Raw genomic sequence first — 23,451 nt, forward strand, 5'->3', positions numbered from 1 at the left:
GTTTGATGGAACTGGGAGTCTAATCCCGTCTCCTCTTTCTTAACTGAGTTCCTGGGGGAGAGATGCAGGCCACTCCCAGGAGAACATCACTAATTGGTCATCTTCAGCAACAGGTCGCAGCCCTTGGGAGGTTCCACGATCACAGACACATCACGTCAGCCGTCCCTTCCCAACAGTGTTTGACAAAGGTCCCCTCCCCCCATTCCTGGTCAAGGCCCTGAACGGGGAAAGAGGGTCCCGCATGGGTATGTCTTGCGTCTACACAGGGAGAAATTTTAAAAATCAAAACACAAAACAATGACCAAAAACAACTTCATGAGCCCCGGTGCCAGTCCCCCCTGATGTCCTTCATGAGCTGCTGCAGATTGCGCTCCTCGTGCCCGTGCAGCGGGGACAGCCAGCCTCACCTCGGACCCGCCCCGTCCCTGTTGTCGTCTCCGTGCTGGGCGACATTGTGGAGGAAGAGGAGAACCTGCCACCACACGCGATTTCGGTTCTGCTGGTGCTGAAAGGGGAAAACATCCACGTCACTCCCAAACACAGCTCCTTATCATTCCCAATAAAAGCTCAGCTCTGCAGCGCTTTAATCCTATCAGCACAGCAAGCTAGGAGGGGGGCTGGGGGCGGGGAGGAGAAAGTTGAGTTCTCCAAAAACAATTGCAGTTTTAACATTAAAAAGAAAAGACCAGGCTCTTTATGCACTGTACACAAGAGGATTAAACTTTTTCCCCTGCTTGCAGGATTTTCCAGAGTTTAGCCAAGTGCTGCTTTTAATCAGATTGGCTCCTGAGCCCCTCAAACCTCAGCTGCATGAACAACAAACTTTCTTCAGAAAGAAAGAGAAGAAGTTCCCCCCTCTCTCCCCCCATGCCAAAGTAACACAGAGAACAAGGGGGAAGAGGAGGGGGGAGCCTCCATCTGCAAGTGATTTGACACTGTGAAGGTCAAAGGGTTAATCTTCAATTTAAACCACACTGCTGAGGCAGCAAAAATCTGATTTCATCCAGTGCAAACACACACACACACACAGACGTGCACACGCACACGCACACACACACACACACACTAGTGCACCCGCCCCCTCTCCTTTCCCAGCATCTCCAGCTCCTCGCTGCCCTTTTTATAGCTAGCTGCTCTTGACAGTAAGCCATAAATAATCCCTCTTGGAGCGCTTTCCTACCAACTGGAGCCAATTAAACGTTAAGCAAGAACATACTTGAAAACAAAACAAAAACAAAGAATGCACACTGCGCTCCGGAGGTTATCCCAGGTCCTACAGTCAGACGGGGAGGCTAGGGGCAGAGGTCGGGGGTCAGTGGCTAACAGGACTGCGCCCACACAGGTACCATTTCTTAGGGCCAGCGGAGGCCCAGAGGGGATCAAGGAAGGTTGAGGAGGGGGTGAGCCCTTCCCTCGCCCATCACCTCGCTGCTGGAAGAGGCAGGTCTCATCTCTTTGTCTGCCAGGGCAGGAGGACCGGGCTGGGGCCCTCTCCACAAGCAGGCCAGGGAATGAAACCTGGGAGCCTTCAGAGGGGAAGCGCACGTGAAATGTCCCAGGGGGGCCGGAGCCCTGGGCTGTCCTTAGTCCCAGCTCCCACCTGGCAACTCCTGGCCGGGTGGGAAGAGGATGAAGGCAAGAGCAGGAAAGGAAAGTGAGCCGGGGTTCCCAGGACTCGCAGAGCATCAGGGCACCGTGGAGCTGCCAGTCTCCCGATCCTTGCCCAGGCCAGCGTGCGGGCTGTGTGCTTTCCTGCCTCAGGCTCTGAAGCACGCAGAGTTATCTGCTGGGGCTGACCTTAGGGCCCTGACAGCCAGATGTACAGGACGCTCAGTATCCGCATCCGTGGCAGCAGCTTTCCTCTTTCCCCTGAGGAAGGGGGACTGGAAACCAATGCAGAAAGAGGCACCACGACTGCCAGGGTGGATGGGCAATGCGGGGGGTTGCCATAGGAGGAGGCCTGGCAGCCCGTGGCTGGGAGACGGATGGCTTCCTTGTGTTTTGTAAACAAATATGAGTAAAAAGAGGAAACACACCCGGCTTAACAAAATCTGGTGAGAGTAAAGCAGCATGAAAATGGATTCAGCTGCAGTCCCGAAGACGTGGGCTGCAGCAGCTGGGTGGACCCTCCTCCTACCCTCACCCCCAGCCCCCAGCCCCAGCCCCCAGCCCCAGCTGCTGCCCAGGGCAGGTGCTGGGGTCATGGGGTGGAACGGAAGGAGAATCCAGGAAAAGCCTGATCCCTGGAGAGGCCAGTCTGCTGGAATTCGGAGACTCCTCAGGTGCCTATTTGAAAAGGTCACGTAACAATAACACTTGGGATTACAGTAATAACAGCACCGTGGAGTGTGCCAGGCTCTGCTGAGTGCTCTGCATCCTTGCTCCTTCTCACAGTGTGGTCCCTGAACCAGCGGCCTCAGCATCATTTGGGAGCTTGCTGGAAGTGCAGTCCTACTGAAATCAGAATGTACATTTCAACAAGAGCTCCAGGTGGCGTGTGAGACAGGCTGCCTTCTATGCATTCAACTCCTTTGCTCCTCTCAACAGCCCTATGTGATAGGTATTTCTTTTCATCATCCCCATTTAATAGAAGATTAGAACCTGGTCACAGAACCACTAAGCACCAGGGGCTGGATTTGCCACTTGGGCTCTAGAGCAGCTGCTACCTGGTACCACTGCGCCACCATTCACCTTTATACCAAAGCAGGTCCTCTATCCTCCCCTTCACTAAGCGGGAGCAAAGCATCTGAAAGCAGCCCAAAGGCCAAGGAGAAGGGGCCAGAAAATCTATGATTTGGGGCAATGGCCAATCTCATCTCCGCATGCCTCAGTTTCCCCCAACTCCCCTCATGGAGGCCGCCTGCTGCTTGGGGTAACTTCCTGGGCCCTGAGATCTCTGGAGATGAGGCAAGGTAGCGCTCTCACCCTGATCATTTAGGGATGTTGGAGGACCCCACAACAGCTGTGGCCAGAGAGTGCCATCAAACAGGAAGGCTGACGTCTTGTTGGGAGACTGGCCAGCAGGTTGAGACTTCTATGCCCCTTTTCTGGATATCAACTGTAAGCTGTATCACAGCCATTCGCAGACACGCACCTTCCAGAACAGCTCCCCAGGGTGGCTGCAGGTGAGCTGCCCGGCTCAGGCCCTCATCCCCTGTACGGGACTCCGACTCCCAAGTTCTAATCTTGGTTCTGCCCTGAACTCGCATGTGACATTGAAAAAAAATCCTTTTCCATCTCACGGCTCCGTTCCCGCAACTAAGAATTAGAAGGCTGAAATAGAAAAGGACTCAAGAACCTCCCAGCTCTAAACGAAATCTGAGCTACAATCTCTGCTGGCAGGAGGTAGCCTGACCAGTAACATTTATGCACTGTACGGTGGAAACAACCAAACAACAGAGAGTAGGAACAGGGAAAGCATCAGGAAGCTCTAAGCACTTAGGAGGAGGACAAGAAGAGCCAGACTCCTAAAACGAGGTAGGCCCCAGCCCTTCCCTTCTAGCTGACCTGAGGCCAGGGGCTCTGCCACCAGCAGGCGGGTCGAGCTTGGCATAGCAGGCAGGGCACAGAGGGCTCCCTCGGAGGACCCGCGTCCTGTGCCGCTGGCAGGTTCTTTGGGTGGGGGATGGATCACTGGACTGGGAGTCAGAGAACCCGGTGGTTGGCCACGATCTCCCACTAAATGTGTTTGAAGTCTTCACTTCCATCAGCAGTAAAATGAAGGTGCTGGGCTAGATCAGTGCTTTCCAAACCTGACCACGCCACCGAAGCCAGCATGGTAAACAGCGAGGCCTCAGGGCCCACCTGCATATTGGTCAGAGTCTCCAGAAGAAGCAACCCAGGAATCTGTATTTTGAAACAAGCTCCCTGGGCCACATTTATTTTTAAAATTAGAAATGGCCTTTATTGTATTATTTTAATCATGAAAGTGATATGTGTTGATTATAGAAAAATGGGAAACAAGAAATTACAAAGGAGAAGAATGAAAGCACGTGTAATCCTCTATATAGCCTAGGAGAAAGCACATAATGATTTGCTGTTTTCTTCAGTCTCTTTCCATCTCTTCCCACCAAAGTAATGATTTATCCTCGCTGCCAAGCCAAAGGTAAATCCCACCCAGGTGTTTCTGCAGCAGCCAGACCACAGACAGGCATTTGGAACCCACTGAGGTGCTTTCTACCCTTCAGGTTTGATGATTGGGAGCTTGTCATCCACAGTTACCTACAAGCTTACCACTCAGAGCTCCTACGACTACATCTCATCCTCCTGGTGTTAGGCCTGGAAATCACCCCTACTATGTGCAACGCACCGGAACTGAACACACATTCATACTGTAAAACAGGGAACACTTAGGGACACCCAGTAGGTACTCAACAAGTGCACCCTGGACTGACTACAGAAAAGTCAGCCTTGCAAGATAACCCACTTGTCTGAGGCCAGGAACAACTGATGTCTGGCCAGGTCTAAAGATTTACTTTATATGATTGTATCAGCCTCTTGCCTGGGACAGGCCCAACTAGTAAAAGGCTTTTTTTTTTTTTTAAAGAGCTGGCCGTGGTGTCTGACAAGGTTGGATTACACAAATCAAACTCTGTTTCATCCCATATGGCCTCTGCCCTAAGCACAAAGAGTGTTCCCTGCCCTCCCGAGATAAGAATCTCTCTCTGCCTCTCCCACTTCAGATCCAATTCACACCCTCTGGGAGCTTTGTGTGTCACAGTGTTCCAGATGCTCCAGCAAGAAGGAATTCACCCCAAAGAATGAGAGAAAGAAGTAAAGCTATGCTGTGCTCTGCTTTAAAAGAATCTGCCACGTGAAATGCAAACTAAACAGGCAATTTATAATATACTCAGAACACACAGCCCTTCATGCTCTACAAAGAGCTTTCCCGTCTTCACATTTGATCCTAACAAAGACCTGGGGAGGGCAGGTTTATCAATCCCATTTCACAAAGGGGAAACGAAAGCTTAGAAAAGTCAGCCCAAGCAAGCTGGCTGTTGCTGGCGATGGGGTGTCGATATTCGGCCCTTGACTGTTCATTCACTAAAATATTATGGGGTGTTTATTCACATGATGAAAATAGCATTAACTTTTCCAAGAAGCTCATCACCAAATTGCTCCCTTCGTATGTTGAAAGACATAGTTTCCAGATCGTTAACTATTTACTAAGGATGCTGTGGACCAGAAAAAACTAAAGCTTTCAGAAGCAAACCTTTTGGAGCAAACTGAAGGTTAGACAGAAATAAACCTAAAACTGGTCTGAAATTATAACTTCAGACAATGTCCTGAAAACATGTGCAATTTCTTTAATATGCAGAATTGTAGATGCCCTATCTTCACTCTAAAAAGTGAAGTTTCCCTACCACTTTCCTGTCTCCCTTCACACTGTACATCTACCCAAGCCAAGGCTGAAGTGCCTTGCTGCTGAGAACAGGAACACTGAGATAAGAGAGACTTTAGGAAAATTCCACTTGAAAGAAGTTGGGAAGATGTTTTTGTCCAATTCAGCAGGTTTTTATCAAGCTCCCAGCTGAGTTATAAGGGACACAAAGATGATTAAGGTGTAAGTCTTGTTTTCAATTACTTTACAATCTAATGGGGAACAAAGCAGGACCACAAGACTAACTATTACATGAGGCAGACCCAGGTCGGGCAATAAATGAGCGCCACTGTATTCCTGCTGTCTGGGATGTGCTGATGAGGAGCAGGTGCAGGGTCTGTGGGGAGACCACGGTTTTAGAATCAATCAAATCTCTGTGATCCCCAACTCGGACGCTTATGATGCAACTTGGGCACTTTATCTCATTTGTCTGAGCCTCGGTTTCCTATCAAATGGGATAAAAATGGGGCCTACAAGTACATGGTTACCATGATTAAATGAGAAAAACATGTGTAAAGCAGGGGGGCCCAGGGGCAGCACCTGAGTGGGCGCACTCATTCTTGCCCTGGGGGCATCATCATTGCCCACCCCCCCCCTCTGCCAAGCACTGCCCTCTACACTCTGCTCACGGGGCCCGCCCAGGAGCGCTGCCTTCCCAGCAGGCCCCTGAGTGCTGCGGAAGGCTCTGACTTCCCACCCTGAGACGGGCTACTCGGAGATAGCTGTGCTCAGAATTCCAGGGATTCTGAAACCCACGGGGCAGCACCCCCGGTCAGTGGGTCCACTGCCCCAAACACCCAAGCAACCAGCGGCGTGGCAAAACGGAAAAGCAAAAACAAAAACAAAATAAAAACCAAACGCTCTTTGCCAAGCGTTTCCTCAGCGGAGCCAGCAGAGCTAGTAGGATGCTGAAGGCACCGGCCGTTACCACAGCAATGGCACTCACTTCTCCAAGGAGAAGAGGGCAGCCTGCGGCCAGCCGGTTCTCAGAGGCGGATAGCAGGGCCTTCCTCCCGCACAGCCCAGGCCACTGGCTCCAACCATCGGGGGTTGTTCTGGCGGAGAGAGGGGTAGGACTGCCCTGTCCACCAGACTTTCCCTCGTCACCAGCTCTCTGCACCTCCACAGCCTGGAGGTAGGAAACTGAGGCCCCTGCCCAGTTTCCCCCGGGGATCGCCAGGTATTTCTGTTTCCCTCAGTCTGATAACAGCTCCCTCAAACTCAAGGGCAAGGGCTTAAGAGCTCAAGAGGGAGTGGCAGTGTGTGCCCTTAGGGAGGTGAGAGAGGGAGGGGACGGGGGTGGGGGGGGAAGGCTACTGTGCTTCTAGAAGCTGTGGAGAAGGAACCTCAAGGCTTTGACTCAGACAGCTGGCTGTTCTCGAGCTTCCTGGGGCCAGTTTCCCGGACAAGACAAGGCACAGAGGGCAAGAAGGAAGGTTCAAAACCTCCCCTCAATGCACAGACTGACTGTTCCTGTCCTGGACACGGCATGTGCCCTCTGGGCTCCCAGACGTGGATCAAAAGGCAACCCAGATACTTTTCTTTATTCTTCTCCCTTTGTGCCACTCCAACCCGTCTTTCTCCATCCACCCCACCCCTTAAAAAAAAAAAAAAAAAAAAAAAACTCTGAAGCTAGCTGCCATCCGCACGGCCCCTCTCGGCGGGGAGGGAATGAACTGTCAGGAATCGGACGGCCCTTCTCCTGGAAGGGAGAGCAGTCAGGTGCGGAGTGTGTGGGGAACTCGGCCTCTCGTCGGCCACGCTGATGACTCAGAAGCTAAATATAGCGAGCGATATAAACAGAGCCAGCCACAGAGCAAACACAGGGCCCCCGGCCGGCACGGGCTCTCACGCACAGCCGCTCTCGGCAGCCCCTCCCCCACTCTCACTTTCCCCCTGGCACTGTCCTGGGTGCCCCCTCCCATTCCTGGGACAGAGGCCGGTTCCCCGGGGGACCCTTCTTGCTCCAGGGCAAATCTCTAGGGCCCCTGCCCATGGCTGCCCCAACTGGAGCCTGAGCGACCTCATTAGCCACAGACTGGAGCTTCAAAAAAACCACTCGTCAACAGAGAGAGCATCCCAAAGGGTCAGGAAGCAGCCAGGGGTTCCCTGAACAAAGGATCCGGGCCGCTGGGCAGAGAAACTGCTAGTTAATAAACTGAACACATAGCAAAGGAGGGTCTTGTTTCCAAAAGAGCTCCCCAAGAACAATAAAGCTAGGTCCAAGTGAAATCCTAAAGTCATCTTATAACATTTCCAAAAGTGTTAAAATGTCTGCATCTTAATAGTTCCGTGCATTACAATTTACAAAGGGCTTTCGCGTAAGCTCTGCGAGTTAAGTATTGGAAACCGAGGCTCAGAGAGGTTAAATGACTTGCCCGTGAACGTCCATGGGGCAGAGCTGAGATTTTAACCCAGATCTGCCTCTAAAGCCAGGATCCTTTCTATGATATTGCAACTAAAGATGATTTAAACCGAGTGGCTGAAATGTTTCTCAGATTTCATTTTCCAAAAAGTCTAACTACTATCGAGGGAATTTCCAAATCTGACTCTTTCAAATGCAGCCATTCAATGGTCTGAGTAGAAAAGCCATTTCCAACAGAGGATTCTAACCGTCTTGTAGTTTTACTCACTCAGCAGCCTAATGGCAGCTACTTGTTTGAGGATTCTTAGCTTCTTAAAGTTGCCCAGAAATACCTCCACAGATTTCAGCTGGTGCCACTGGGTTAGGAGACTTTCTCCAGGGAGAGAATACCAGCCCTCCTTATGCCCATGCTGGAGGAGACCACAGGAGGGGGAATGGAAAAAAGGTAGGGCTCAGACCTTCTGACCAGGGCAGCCTCTGAGCACGTTTAGGAAGCCAATCCCTAATTCCTCCTTCCATGAAGATGTTGGATGGACGGGGAACTACCAGGCACCACCCTCACACAGCCTGAGTGACAGGTAAGGTACAGTCAGCATGCCACACCACTGGAGGTCACCTGCTATAGTCTGTCAGCTTACAGAGGAGCAAAGAGCTAAATCGTGCACTCCTGAGCCCATCAAAGGAAGAGTGGGAAATACAAGGAGATTTGGAAAGGCTTTTACCTCCACTCACTCTGCCTCCAACTCGGTGGCTGCTTTGGACACCCAAAGAACTGACACCGAGCACCTTGCTGGCTCTGACCTTTTGCCTCCAGCTCCTTGCCTGTCAGTCTAGAGGACCAACCTGAACTGATCACTTAGGCAACCAGAAAAGACCTCTACCTCGCAATGCTCCTACACAAAGATGGCGAAAGGGCTTCTGGCTACATAATTTGACATCCTGGGCAATCTGGAACACGTTGTCTCTGGGGTCATGTTGATACACTCAATTTGCCATAATGCCTTCCTACAATGTACTACCCCCCCCTCCCCCACCATGCTCCACATCTCCTAGAAAGAAAGTTTCCTCTGGTGCAGAAAAAGAATATAATTGAGTTCCATGACCGGGACAAAAGGTGAGAGGGACCACACTCCTCACAGAACTCAGACCAATTGCTACTGTCTGACCTCGAGACATTGTCCCACATCTCTAAGGAGACTGGAGATGGCCAGGCCTCCTCAACTTCCTTACTGCCTCTTGGGTTGTCTCTATCAGTTCTTTAAACTTGGCCTACAGTAATGGGGAATGATCCTCATTCTCTGAGAAATGGATACAGAAGAAACCCCCAGGGAGCCAAGACCCACAGCTGGACAGCTTGGATGCAGATTTCTCTGCACAAGGCAGGTGGAGCGGAGCTCACAGCAGGCAGCTCTGCTCAGGGATCAGCTTGGCAGGTGGGGTGCGAACAATTGTGACAAGAACAAATGTGGGAGGTGATCGGGATCATAAACAAACAGAAGGAAGCAAGCATTAAGGAACACCTCTGGACACCTGGAACGTTCATAGGTATTTTTTCACTTAATTGTCACAATAACATTCTGTGGTATTGGCTCCAAGTTGCAGAAAAGGAAAAAATGACAGGCCAAGCGGTTTCCTGATGCGTAGTAAGTGGCAGAGCAGGCATTCACACCAGAGCCTTCCGACTGCATCCGGAGCCCAGAGACTTAATCCCAAACCACTTCCATTCCAGTGCCTCAGTTTCCTTGTCTGCAAAGATGAGGGAAGGGACTAGGAAACGTAAAGCAAGTAGGAGTGGCAACGTACTTTCTAGGAACAAAACGTTAGACTGTAGTTTATATGAGTCAAATTTTTAAAATGACCCACTTCTTAAAACCATTTGCTAAAGGCCGCAGAATGAGCACCAGTACTCCATCTGCTTATAGACAGCACCCTCCTGGTAAAGATCTGTAAGTGGGGAGAAGGGAGTTAAAAAGCAAGAGTATTCCAGACAAAAGCTGGACCTGGCTCTTTGTAAAGGAAAATTTGGCAAAAACAGCTCTTTGGGTTAGAAGGGCTCACTGGCTAGGTAGGAGGGTAGGAGCAGGACGAGGACACAGGGTGCAGGGTAGGAGAAGGTGGAAGATAGCAGAAGGCTGGAGGGCAAGGGATGAGGGGAAGGACAGGGGAGACTCTCAGGCAGCCCTCCTTAGGCTCTGCTGGTTTTGTCCCTACCTCTCCCCAGCTGGGGTGGCTCTGACGGAGAGGACAGCTCCCCTTCTATTAAGACCAGTGGGCTGACACCATGTCCTCAAAGAGGCAGCCCGGAATGGGGAGAAATGATGCCAACGAGCAAAGAGCAGGGTCAGACCTGAGGATAAGGGCCTCCCCTTCCTATTTAGGACCAATCCAGGAAGAACTCCCCAGTACTGTGTTCTAATCCTGTGCCAGTGCATAGCTGGGCCCTGAGGCCTCCCTGCCTGTTTCCAAGCCTAGAGGGGCTTGTCAATATCAGGGAATATTCTGGAAAACAATGCTAAGGGAGAGCTCCATTGTAGATGAAGAAGGCTGCCTTCCAGATAGCCAAGATGAATCCAGAAGAACCATGGCCAATGCCTTCCCATCAGCTCCAGTACCAGGACTGGAAGCTCTGGGCTGGACTCAGCCACAGGTCTGAACAACCCGAGAGCAGTGAATGGGCAGGAAGGAGGCCAAGGGAACGAAACCAAGAATCAGAGTGAGTCCACACAAGGACTGACAGGGAAACTCTAAGCCAAGTTTCCACATAATAATCAAAGGAGGGAAGGGGAACTGGAACTCTGGGCCAGAGGAGGAGGCCAAGTCACCTTATTATCCCTTCCCGATCACTGAGGGACCAGGGAGAGCGTACGAAGATGAAGTCTAGCCCCACTTCTTTGCCTCTTATTTCCCTCAGAACTCCTTGGAAGAGGGCACTAACCATATCTAACATCTGATGGCCTATTCTCAGGAAACCAAAGCCAATTCCTCTACCCCTGCTGGCAATGGTTTGGCCCTTCAGTCAAGCACACAAGAGACCAACAACTCTCCTCCAATCACCTGAAGTTACCCATCTAACCTCAGGGTCTGCCTGATCTTGCTGGGTTGTTTATTCACTTGATTTCCAGACAGACAGACAGATAGACACAAACATCCACAAAGCATGCTGCGCCAGGGACACCCATCCCATAGGGAGGGAATGGATTCACTTCCAGGTGCCAGGCCTTGGCTTCAGAGGTCCTAGCAAGTCTCCAGCAGCCTCGGGATCCTCTCCCTGCCTTGGCTGCCATCCAGAAAGCCAGCCCGGAGGGGAAGGGTTAAGAGGCTGGAGGCCCAGCTCGGCCAGCGGCTGCTGAGAGGGCAGCCTCCGGCCTGTGGCACGGAAGGCTCCTCCAGCACGAGCCTGCCAGCCGCCGCCTTTGTTGATGGACTCTGCCACATGCTCGGCTGACACGCGAGGCTCCACCCTGGCGGGGCTGGTGCCAGGCTGCCGGCCAAGCGGCCAGCCGCGGTCTGGAGAGACTCTCCGAGGTACGCTCTCCAGAGTCCCAGTTCCCAGACGAGGCAGCAAGAAGGGCCTCCCCAGCTGGAAAGTGTCAGATTACAACCGGTTCCACCACTTTCCCCCACTCAGGCCCCATCCCTCTGCCTGGTTGCCCAAGTCCCACTGCACCTCAGCCAGGCACCCCCCCACACACTGTCCGGCTTCACCGTGGCACCCTGAATATCTTCCTTTTAGGTCTTGTGAGGGACAATCCCCCAAAGCTGGCCTTGAGAAGTAAGTCTGTTAAGTAAGTCTGCAGGAAGACATCCCATTTCCAAGAAGGGATCTCAGCTTGGAGTCTGAGCTGAGAATGGACAGATAACCATCTTGGAGCTTAAGGAAGAGGGCAAGAGTGCCCATCAAGTTGGACCCACCCATTCTGAAGGAATCACAGTAGCCAAGGCCAAGGGATCTTATCCTTGAGGCCTGGCAGAGAAAGAGTACCTGACAAGAGGACGGAGGCATGTCCCATCTCCCCTCACCATCACCCCACCAGCCCCAGCAGACATGACCCCCAGCCCCCATGCCTACCCTCTGCATATGAAGCCGGTGGAACTGGTCTGCAATGCACTGGAGCTTTCTGGCAATCTGTACCTCTGCTCGATGCTGCCACTGCCCTTCGGGAGGCTGCTCCCCAAGCGGCAAGCTTGCAGGGAAACTGGCAGGGAGAGGGAGCCGGTAGCCAGCATTGCCTGCGAAGACAAGAGCGCCCATATCTCAGCATTCTCCACAACAACCAGGGTAAACCCTAGGGCGGGAAGGGATGGGAGCCCAGCCCGCCCTCATCAGGGCACTCTGCCAAGCTTGGACTGCCTGACTTGCCTACTACCCTAAGTGTAGGAAAGTTGATGCTGGGATTCCAACTTTGCCGTCAGTTCTCCACTCACCGCCAGTGCCACGGCAGAGGGCAGGGTGGTAAGGTGCTTGGGTGAACTTGCCAAGCTCTTGTCCTTATTTACCAGGCTATGCTTGGCCACAATTTATTATTCATGTTGAAGGTTGAAGCTCTTCTCAGGAAAAGCACTGGGGCAGCCCTCCAGAGTTCCCCGCTTGGATAGAGCAAGGCGCAGAGAAAGAGAAAGCAAAAGTCTCTCCCTTTTTTCAGTGCAGCTAAGAAAGGGTGGTCTCAGCTCCTGAAGCTCTAGGCTGTGGCACAAAAACTAGGGAGAGAAAGAGGCTTCAGACCCGCAGAACGGCCGAGTTTCTCTGGAGGCAGCTGCAGGCGAGACCTCTAGAACTAGCGTCCCCACACTCACCGGGCTGGCATCGGGGCCGCCGCTAGGGGCGCCTGCCGCCCGCCCGCCTCCTCCCTCCTTCCCCACTTCCCCGCCAGCCTGCCTTAGCCAACTTCTCAGACTCCCGCTAGTCATTTTGTCAGAATGGCCCTACCAGGCAGCTCCCTCCGGGAGAAACTGCAGCGTCTCCTCGCTCTGCTCCATCAGACACAAGCACGATAACCTCCGAACCTTCCCCCGTTCCCTAAGCCACTGTGCTAGAGGAAGAAAACAGCCTGAGCCTCTAATCCTGCCCTTTTGTCAGAGGAGGGCATAGTTCTCATAAAACAAGCCATTTAAGCCCACAAATGAAGGGGTCTTGACTGATTAGCCTTGGAAACAACCCTTCTGCTGGCACCGAGCCCAGGCAGGCCCAACGTCTTTCTCCAGTTCCCTTTCCAAGCACAGAAAGTCCCAAGTGACAACTGAGGGCCACCTTCTGCCTTGAGGAACCTTCCCTCCCAGAAGAGGCTGGGTTTTCCCCTTCAGTGTCAACAGTGACTCACAGAACCCCCAGCCTTCTCCACGACAACGTTAGCCACTTCACAGAAGGCACATCACCACCAGAGGATGAAAAGCTGGGCCATTCGAGGGGGCACTGGGTGGAAGAGCTGAGGCTCATGTAGTCTCTCTTCAGTCTAAGGGGACACGTGGGCCCAAGGATCCCTCCAGCAAAGGACAAAAGAACAGAAAGAAGAAGAGGCCAATTTGCCCTTCCAGGGCTGAGGGGCACTGGGGAGGAGCAATAAAAAGCAGGGAGGCAGAAAGGTGAGGAATTAACACCCCCTGTTGCTTAATCTGGGGAAAGAAATAGAACAGGACAGGTCTGAGAAGGAAAAGCCCTCTCTTTTCCCCCAGACTTTAGGGGGGAAGTCCTGAGGCTAAAAGCACTCACCATAAAAGAGTCGCTGAGGCTCCTCAGTCACCCCACAAGGCAGCATGACACCCTGGCTTGGGGAGGCCGGGCTGAGGGTCTGGGTGGCCTTGTCTTCCTGGCTGGTGGGTCGGAGCCCAGGGCCACAGCAGTGGGTGAGAGGGAAGAGCTGAAGCCGGCCGAGGGGGCAGTCCAGCTGTCTCTGGGCCAACAGGTCAGCAGAGAGCAGGTCCCCAGGCTGGGTCCCCGGCTCCCCATCCTCGGACTGGAAAACATCGTCCTCCAGCTCCTCCACACACTGGGGCGGCTCCATCTCCCCTGTCAGCGAGCAACGTGGGCATCTGGGATGCTGCCCCACTCAGGCCATCCCCGGAAGGAAGGATTCCCCTTCCCTTCCTTCTTCCTTGCTCCCCCGATTATTTGGGGGAGCCCGGCAAGGTGCTGGTGATAAAGCACTGCCATAGGTGACACCCACGCTCAAGACTGCCTCCATGAGCAAGCCCCCAGGCTGGGTCCCCGGCTCCCCATCCACCAGAGCCACCTCTCCCCAGCCTCTTCTGACCCGACAGCTGGCTCTGAGTGCTGGGAGCCATGGCAAGGTGAGAATCAGCTGCTACGAGCATGAGGGGACATGGGACCTGGGAACAAGGCGAGGCTCTTAGCTGTGGGATGGCAGATGGGGGCTAGGACTTTCCTTGGCTGGCTGCACACACGGTGTTCACAAGACTCACACAAACACAATCACACGCACAATCACAGCCCTGAGGAGTCGCCACCAAGCTCTCAATTCAGTCTGAGCTCAGCTCCAGGCTCAGCAGCAAAAACAAAAGCCAGCAATCCTGCAGCCAGGTTCCCTCCAAACCTGCTAAGCCCCACCCTGCGGCCCATCTACTCTAGGCTCCACCCCCTGCTTGCTCAACACAACAAACAGGCTCTGCTGTGTGGTGAGAGCATGTCCTGGGAGAGAGAGAGAGAGGAGAGAAAGACTCACTAAAGGCGCCCTCTCAGCTCTTTCCTGGAGCTCAGTAGAGCTGTCTGCCCACCACAGGTTGGCTTAGACGGTAGGTCCAGCATCCCGAAAAGAACCTAGCCACCCCCATCTCAGTTTACTCAGTGGTCTTCGGGACTTCAGATCCTTGTGCCCACAGCCTGCTGTTCCTGCCAGCACTGAACCTGAGATTGGTACAACCTGCCCCAGAGAAGGAAGTGAAATTTGGCCCTCTCTGTGACCTCACTCACTGCCTGTACTATTCAGATTGTTGATATGAGTTTCTTGGTGATAAAGAAGTTCCTCTTGTTCCACCTGATGCCTCCTGGAAGTCTGAGCTTGGATCTACCAAGTGCACATCCTGAGCCCCCAATATACACCCCTTAGGGCCCCAGGACCAGAAGTGGCATCGGTGATTAAGGATACAGATACATAAAGTCTGCAACTGTCAGACTCAATGAAAGCTCCTGGGAATTCTGTCCCCCAGTTTCCTGCCTTTGAAGGACAAGCCCAATCGTCTGTGATTGGTGAACATACCTAAAGGAATCTCAAAGTTAAATGCAGAAATCCTAGCTACCTCAAACGCAGAATCTGTCTGAGGTACTTACCTCTACTCTCTCTCTCTGCCCCATTCAGTCCCTGAACTATTTATGGTCCTGTCTCTACCTTCTTCCTTGGAGAAAGAAGGCAGCCAGGATAGCAAAGCAGGCACATGGTGTCCTTAGGTTGGGTTGGTGTTCCCCAAAGGTGTGTGTGCTGGGGGGGTGGGAATCCAGCTTATTAGCACCAGGAAACAGAGTTTCCCACTAAATGGACCAAGTGCCTGTCCTGCCAGTCATCTGGCAGCCGCTTTCCTCCCGCCCTTCAACCTCCTCCCTAAAGGCTGGCAATTCCAGTGATGGCCCTCCAAAGACTAGCCACAAGCAGGAGTCATTGTCTGGTTTTCTCTTTGAAGTCTGTCACCTCCCCTTTCCCCTCCACCTCTCAGCAAAGCCCCAAAGTTCAACCCATGCCTAGGCTGGACACTGGGGGAAGTATGGTCAGAAGGTGTGGCTGGGCAAGCCCCAGGGACCCCTTCCACTCTCCACAGGAACTGCAGGTGGCACTCCAGACAGTGGGAGCCTCCAGAGGAATGCCAGGCAAGTTCAAGTTTATGCTGGGATAGAATGTAGAAGATCTCTCTCCTCCCTCTTCCCCTGGGATGAAGAGGTGATGCCCAGACTGGTAGGAGGAGAGCACTTCGTAAGAGCACTGCCAGGGAAGGCTTTATTCCTAGCAAGTGGAATTAAAGCCCGCTGGAGCCATCCCAGCACCTAAGGGCTCTAAAAGGGATTCTGAACTTAGACTCCTCCCCCTAGAAGAAGGCAGTGGCCAGACACCTTGAGTCTCCACTATGATTAAAGGCTAGGAAGGTACACACAGACACACAGACACACACACACACAGACACAGACACAGACACACACACACACACAGACACACTGCAGACCTGGGTGACTCCAGGAGAGAGTTTCGGCCTCCGAGTCGTGATGCCAGGGCTCCGCGCCAGGGTCCAGCGTGACGAGCGCTCGGGGGCTTGGCGCCCAGACTCGATGGGGAAGGAGGGAAAAAGCCCAGCTGTTAAGGAGAGGAGCCTTCAGACTCCGCAGGGAGGTAGGACTCCCCACAACTCCCGACTCTACCCAAAGTAGACCGGACCGTTCTCGGAGCGCCCAGGTCCGCTCATCAGTGCACCCCAGAGTTCCCTGTCCACCTGGACCCAACTCCTCTGAGTGCCAAATGCTACCCTCATCTTCCCGCTGAGAGCAGCGCACCCTAATGTGAGAACTGCACCCCACCCCTGCACCCCAGCGCCCTGGTCCTTTATGGTCACCCTAGACGCCCGCAGCCGAACCCCTCCCGGGACCCCCACGCGCAGCGCGACTCGGCTCCCCGCTCTCCCGAGGAGGCGCGATCCAACTCCGCCCGGCCGCCTGCAGCCGGGGCGCTCACCGGGCTGCGGCGGGTGGCGGGAGGCGCGGGAAGGGGCGGCGGCGGCAGCGGGCGCCCGCTGGCGCGGGAGGAGGCCACTCAGCACCGCGCGGTATTGTTTCCAAAATACGCCCGCTCGGGGCATCCCGCAAACAGCTGATGAGGCCCCGCCTCTTGGCGCGTCACAACGCGGGCTGGCCAATGGCGAGTGGAGCCCCAAGTCCCGGGCTGGGCGGCTGCCAGGGACGGTCACGAATGTGCGAACCTTCCCTAGGAAACATTGCAAGGGGCCGGGCAAAATTCCCGCCCCAGCCAGAAGCGCAGTCGGAGAGCCGTCGCCCGCGGGGATCGCGCTTCTTACGCACGCTCCGGAAACACCAGACAGTCCCTGAGTCCTTTCTATTAGGAGGGGGTGAGGGAGCGCCAAAATGACTTTCGTCTTCTCTTTTTCGAGAATATGCCGTATAATTAAGTCAAGTCCAGGAAAGGAGGGGAGGAGCGGGCGGGGAAGTTTTAGAGGTGAGATCCTGGATTCTGGATCCCAGCCTGGTGGCCCAGCGCTCTCTCGGCTGCGGGACGGGTCAGAAGAAAACTCCAGGTTCAATGCCGTAAGAAGCATGCGAACGTGTGTCTGGCTCTGTAACTACTAAGTGACATTCGGGTGAAATACCTCCAAAGGGGCTCTTATGGCCTCCTCTTGACAGGTCTTGGACGGTTGCAAAATAAACATCTGGTTGAGGAGAGCAAGGATGAAGAATGCAGGGGCTGCTTGGGCAGCTGACACACATCCTGTTTGTGGCAGCGTGCAGCGGCCGTGCTTGTGCCGGTGCCGCCGCCGGGAGGGCCACACGTCCTGCGGATCCTGCCCTGTCGGCAAGCTTGTCTGTGGGCTACTTCACAAACATTTATTGAGAACCTACTTTGTGCCAGGTGCAGGGCCAAAGGCCACAAACCTGGTGTCTGCAAGCTTACAATCTACTGGGAAGGGCAGACGTCAAAATAATGGAAAGCAGCATAAAATGTGTTCATTCCGGGGATATTGACTGCTGGGGATGCAGTAAAATTCAGAATGCAAAGATTGGGGAAAGTTGCTGGGAGAGGGCTTTTGAATTGGGCCTTGAAGGATGGGGGAAATTTTCAATAAGGAAAACCGGATAAAACAGTTCAAAATCAGGAGCAACAAAAAAAGTGTTATGCCGGGAAGCATGTTCCAGATGCAGGGGCAAACTTAGATGACTGGATTACTGGATGTCCACAGTGGGTTAGGAGAAGTGGGCATGGGACAAGTTGGTTCAGATCAGATTAGAAAGTTGTTCGTTGAGTGCCAGGCTGAGGATTATGTGCTTTTTTTTTTCTGAAGGCAAAGGGGAACCAACAAAGATTCTATAGAAGGTGAGTGACTTGGCCAAGCCTGGATTTTGGGAATGATAAGTGAAGAGACCAGAAATCAGTAAGAGGGTGCCAGTCCCTGCAGCAGACTAGGTAAGCAATGTCTGGCCCACCACGGGAAGTGGAGATTGATGGCCATGAAGCTTCTGTATCTGAGTTGTAAATTCAGCCCCATTTGGATCGTGGGCCTGGAACACACAGTTCGGTGGAGCCTTAAGTTTCCTTGCAACTTTTTCCCTACCCATTCTCTCTCTAGCTCCCTCAGAGGGCACCTGAAAGAGAGTAAGTCAGGTAAATTTGGGGCTGTGGTTGCTAGAGTAGGAAATACTGTCCCCAAATGACAGAGAAAAAGGAAAAGGGAAAGAGAAGGTTAAGGTTGGTCAACAGCCTGGTGCCCCAGGAGTTGACAGATGTCCAGCAAGAGGTGCTGGAGCCAAAAGGAGGTAGATTATTTTATCTGGAAGCTTGGCCAAGAGAGAGTGTCAGAGCTGGTCAGGGTGACCTCATACTCATGCTATCTGTAGTGGGGAGATGAGGAGATTGCAGAGGTTGGGGGAGCCCTCTAACATTCGCCATGCACATACCTCCTTCCCTTCCCTCCTTCCACCTTCTCTTACTGACTTTTCTCCTGAGCCCACATCCCAGGCATTAATTGGGATCAAGAGTGGCACTAAAGGACAAAGCAGCTCCAAATCTGCCCTCTGGGGCAGCACAGGTCCTGCTGGGGAGATCCTATCTGAACTCTCCTGACCCACCCAAGCAGCTAAAGCAGTCTGCTTCAGCACAGCCCAGCAAGGTGGAACTGGGTCCACAGGGCAGGGAAATTTGTAGAACAAGGTTTTTTAAAAATCTGGGATCCATGTACTCTCCAGGGTCCTCAGCTTTAGGGTTTGTGAACCCCTGAAAATTGTGTTCGTGGATACACCCAAACAGTTTACTGGGAGGGCAAGCTCCATAGCTTGTAACAGATTCCCCAAAGGATCTGTGACCCTATAAAAATCACCTTTGTAGGGGAACGAGGGTCCTAGGAGACTGAGGAGCAGGAGGGCGTCATCTTCGTGGGTATGAGCAGCTTGCAAGATGGGGGGGAGGGGAGTGCTGGTCATACCCTCTAGTGACATTTCTTCTAAGAATTCTCTCCCAGGCCTTCCCTGTCTGCTCCCTCAGGTTGTTCTGAAAGACACCCTGTGGCTTGGCCTCCTGTCTCTCAGCTTCTGAGGTCAGGCAGCAGGGGACCCGCCACGGAGCTGGAAGGACCAGGGAAGACTGTCAGAGATAAAGGGGTCAGGGAGGTCAGGAGCCTCACCTCCCTCCCACCCCCATCACCATCAAAGCAGACCCCTTCCTCGGGGCCCCTTTCTCCCCTTCCAGCACAGGGCTGACTCAGCAGTGCCAGGGCCTGCTGGGGGTAGGGGGGGATGGGAGTCTGGGCTCTAAGCCCCTGACAGCAGGGCCCTGGGGCAGCTGAACCCTGAGTTCTTGACTGAGCTCGGTGCAAAGGTACATTAGAGCCACGGTTTGGAAAATTTCCTCTCTTTCTCTTCCCGCCCCTCGCCCAATATGTTTTCTCCTCTCTGAGAGGAGGATCCCCACGGAAAAGCAAAGTTGCTCTGAAAGACATCGGCTTGGAGGCCTGAATGGGAGGCGGACCCTTCCGAACAACCCGGGAGGCTTGCAAAGAGTTAAGGGGAGGCAGCGCTCAACGGAGGAGAAAACCCAGCTCCCCACAGAGAGCAGGCAGGAGCCCTCTCCATTGTTTCACCTGGCTATAGGATTTCTCTCTGAGACAAGGAATGGGCTTTACAACTCCAGTAACTGGATCGCGGGGAAGGGAGGCTTTTAAAAAAACCAGCTGACAGCTGAATAATAGGAATTACCAGGCAGGCTGCCTTGGGGTTACTGAGGTTTGTAACTCAACCCCCAGGGAGGGGGTAGATTGGAAACTGATTAATGGGTGAGGTGGGGCTCTTGGTGTGTCTTAACCCCCTCCAAAAGGGATCTTGTATGTAAGAAAGACCAAGGACCTGGGAAACTTGGGTGCCCTTCTCTCACTGGATTCACTGTATAGGAGCAAAATTTATTTCTCCGTGCACCATTCCATCTGCGTGCAAAGGGGGGAGGGGCGGAAGGGAGGAACAGCTCCTCTCTTCTTAATTGCTCAGCATGTGTGTGTGTGTGTGTGTCTGGTTACTCTATGTGTGTGTGTGTACCTGTGTGTGTGTATGCATGAATACATGCCAGACCAGATGGGTCGGCTTCTGTTCACTCACTTCTCTTAATTCTGCTCATTTCCAAGTCAGTGAGGTGACTACTTGCCAATCATGGGTCCAATGAGATTCAAGTAGAAAAGCAGGTACTATAAAGTCTTTAGGAATTCAGAGACCTGAGACTAAGGCCACCACCCTAACGGCCGGGAGAATCTAAAAAGCAAGATGCAATTCTGAATCCTATGAATTATGACACTCTGCATATGTTCAGTTTTGTCTTGGAGAACACTCAATGAAATGTTTTTCATTAAAAAATAGGAAGAGCAGGGCGGTGCGATGGTTGCTCAGTGGCAGAGTTCTCGCCTGGGATGCCGGAGACCCGGGTTCGACTCCCGGTGCCTGCCCATGCCAAAATAAATAAAGAAAGAAGAAGAGGAGAAAATATTGTATGAGCGCACATCACGTGAAATAATTCGAATAAGCGAAGTTATTGAGTCAGAAACTAGAATACAGGTTACCACAGGGGAGGGAATGGGCAGGGGAAGGAAATGGGGAGTCAGTGCTTCCTTGGTTTGGGGTGATGGAAAAGTTTTGGAAGTGGACGGAGGGGGAGGCAAACACAACATTGTGAATATAATTAGCACTGCTGAGTTATGTATTGGAAGGTGGTAAAAAGGGGGACATTTTAGGTTATATATATGTTATTGGAATACAATTAAAAAAAAAACATAGGACTGTACCACACAAACAGTGAGCCCAGTGTAAACGAGGGACAGTACAATTATAATAATACTGTTTCATCAATTGTAACCAAGGTACCACACTAATGCAAGGTGTTAATAATAGCAAAAATTCTGTGCTTTCTGCATGATTCTTCTGTAAATGTACAACTTCTCTAATAAAATAAAAATGAAAAAATAATGAAAATAAATGTTTAAAATGTCCACAGCTCTGTTTTGGGGAGTGGGAAGAAAGCTACAATGTGGGAAATTTCAACAAAGTCCGGTTTACAGCGTGCTTGCACTTGGGATATCTGTGCTTGCCTTAGTGTCTTCTCACCAGCAGTGACCCCTCCTAGAAGGCAAGGATGATGCATCTACTCTTTGGAACCTTCAGAGCACTGTCCTCCAGGCTTGGTGCTCACTAGTTCTATGGAGACAAATTTACAGAAAAACTTCAGGCCAGACCCTCAAGGCAGCATCGTCAGCTCCCCTCCCCTGACCCTGTGGAGTCCAGGGCTCAGCATGCCCAGCCCACGGTAGTTGGCTTTATCCTGCCAGGCCGTGAAGAAATCCAACCCAAATAAATCCCCTTCTCTCTCCTTCCCCGAGGATGGCAGCCTCTTTCCTGGGCACAGCACATCAGTACATCTGTGCATGCTTCTCTCTGGCGTTGGCAGGGAAGTCTCAGAGATTTCCTGCTGAGGCCAGAGATCAATTGATTGATCCTGATCAAGGAAACCACCCAGAACAACTGGGGCCCACACTCTTCCTGGGCCTAAAGGCTCCTAGGTTTTGAACCCAGTCTTGAGAGGCATCTGCGCCAAGAAGGCGAGTTGGAGCAGCTATTTCCAAGCCAATTCCGTATGCCCCATTGTTCTGGAGTGGAAGAGGGTCCCTCTCTGGTCACAGAGGTCTTAAGCACCCAGATATGAGTTCATCAAACATTCAGCAAGCACCTACCATGTGCCAGGCTCTACCCCAAGGGCTGGAGATACAACCCTTGGGAGGATCCTTGAGGATCTCAACACCCTTTCCTCCCAAACATGCATGCCCCCATACACACCCCATACAAGCTCCAAGAAAACCTGGGCATACGAGGAGTGTATGACAGGAAGAAATTAGAACTGGACAAGCTAAGGGAAAAACCTCCCTCCCAGGGAGGCTGAGCCAAATGGGCTTGTCTTTCCTCTCACAGAAGGGTACTAGAGGTGTCTGACGCCCCACTTCTTCCTTGCATCCACAGCCCATTGTCATTGAGTTGAGTGGAAAAAAGCACTAGAGCAGACATCAGTAGACCTAGTAAGTTTAGTTCCAGTTCTGCCACCAACAGGTGACCTTCCAACACTCACACTTTCAATCCTCCTCCTGTAGATTCAGAGGTGGCATAAGCTTGGGTAAATAGGCTGGCTCTGCAGGGGGTAGGACTTTGGGGCAGCTCCAGCCTTGTATCCCAATCCTGCCTGAGGCCCCTGGGCTATCATCAAGACAGCTCCCATTTGTTGAGCGCCTACTACATGTCAGACATGTTACAAAAGGCATTCAATCCTTAATAAACCCAAATGGGAGGTTTATCACCATCAGTCCCATTGTACAGTTAAAGAAACAAAGGTCACTTCTCCGGGGACAGGCAAACAGTCATAGACCCGTGATTTGAAGCCACATCCGTCTGGCACTAGAGCCCTACACATCTGCTACATCTACTGCCTGAAAGGCACATCCATAGAGTTGAATCACTCCCTCCCCCTTAGAGGTGAATCACTCCCTCCCCCTTAAATAACACACTGCCTCCCTGCCCCCAGAACAGGAAGACTGAGCTTGAGGCAGCCTAGAGAGGTAAATTCCAACCCCTCTCAGTTGCAAACACTCCCACCACCACCTGTGGCGGAATCTATTGCATCACCCGCAGGAAGCGGTCCAGTGGCTCAGCATCAGCTCTGGGGCACATTTTCAGTTCCTACTTCTATCCTTGCCTGTGTTCAGCACGCTGCCCCATCTTCTAAGCCTCTGCCCAGGTCCTGTGGGTTTAGGCTAACATGTATAACAAGGGACTACGGTCTGTCGCATGGCTAGGATTTGTACAAGACCAACCAGCGTCCCTCATTGCTTCTCTGACCCTGCCAGACCGGGCTGTGGGGATCAGGCTGAATGGTCCTTTTTCCAGCCCGTGACCATTCAGAGATCCTGTGGCCTCGGAGAAAAAGTCCTCTTTGCTGCAGAAGACAAGCATAGGGAGGAGTCCCAGGCAGCCACTAGTACCTCACACACCTGCCTTGCAAGGATGAGCACCCCCGTGTCTGGGTGTCAGGTGGGCCAGTGAGAAGAAGTCTCCCGAAGAGCCTTGTCAACACAGCCAGGATGTCTCTGGTCTGGTGTCTGGAGCCAATTAGACTGACAGACATGCTACCCTGGGCTTTGCTTCCCACCCCACATCACCGTGGAATCTTCTGGAACTGAAGATAGAGCTTAAACCCTCTAGTTCCTCTTTTGCCCATCCCTGGACTTGCTTTCCCTCTCTGCCAACTTCTTTCTCCCTCACCCAGTGCAGCACTCTTTCTTCACCTCCTCACTCTCTCTTCCTACCCTGGTTTCTCACACATTTGCCACCTCTTTCTTATCAACTCATAAAATACAGACGTTTCAGTGAACGCCATCCTGTGTTAGAAAGGCTGCTTCTTTTAACATAGTCACCATCTGAAAATTATTGGCTTGAATGCAAATGACCTTTTAAATGTCTCCAGAGAGA

At 52.5% G+C, this 23,451-nt stretch overlaps 1 protein-coding gene and 1 long non-coding RNA gene across 2 annotated transcripts; one reads left to right on the forward strand and one right to left on the reverse strand.

The window, feature by feature from the left end:
* Positions 1–298: 298 nt before the first annotated feature.
* On the reverse strand, positions 299–16,535 carry BMF (Bcl2 modifying factor). Its single transcript, XM_077127434.1, is given in 6 exon segments — positions 299–505; positions 11,815–11,975; positions 13,453–13,749; positions 15,909–15,995; positions 15,998–16,036; positions 16,412–16,535. Coding segments are annotated over 6 exon segments (810 nt in total). The 3' UTR covers positions 299–403.
* Positions 16,536–16,600: 65 nt separating this feature from the next.
* LOC143655905 (uncharacterized) lies at positions 16,601–19,125 on the forward strand. The gene is made up of 3 exons (XR_013162339.1): positions 16,601–16,998; positions 17,751–18,841; positions 18,947–19,125. It is a non-coding gene; the product is annotated as an uncharacterized LOC143655905 (long non-coding RNA).
* Positions 19,126–23,451: the final 4,326 nt, after the last annotated feature.

This window comes from Tamandua tetradactyla, chromosome 14 (assembly GCF_023851605.1).
Source record: "Tamandua tetradactyla isolate mTamTet1 chromosome 14, mTamTet1.pri, whole genome shotgun sequence".
Lineage (NCBI taxonomy): Eukaryota > Metazoa > Chordata > Mammalia > Pilosa > Myrmecophagidae > Tamandua > Tamandua tetradactyla.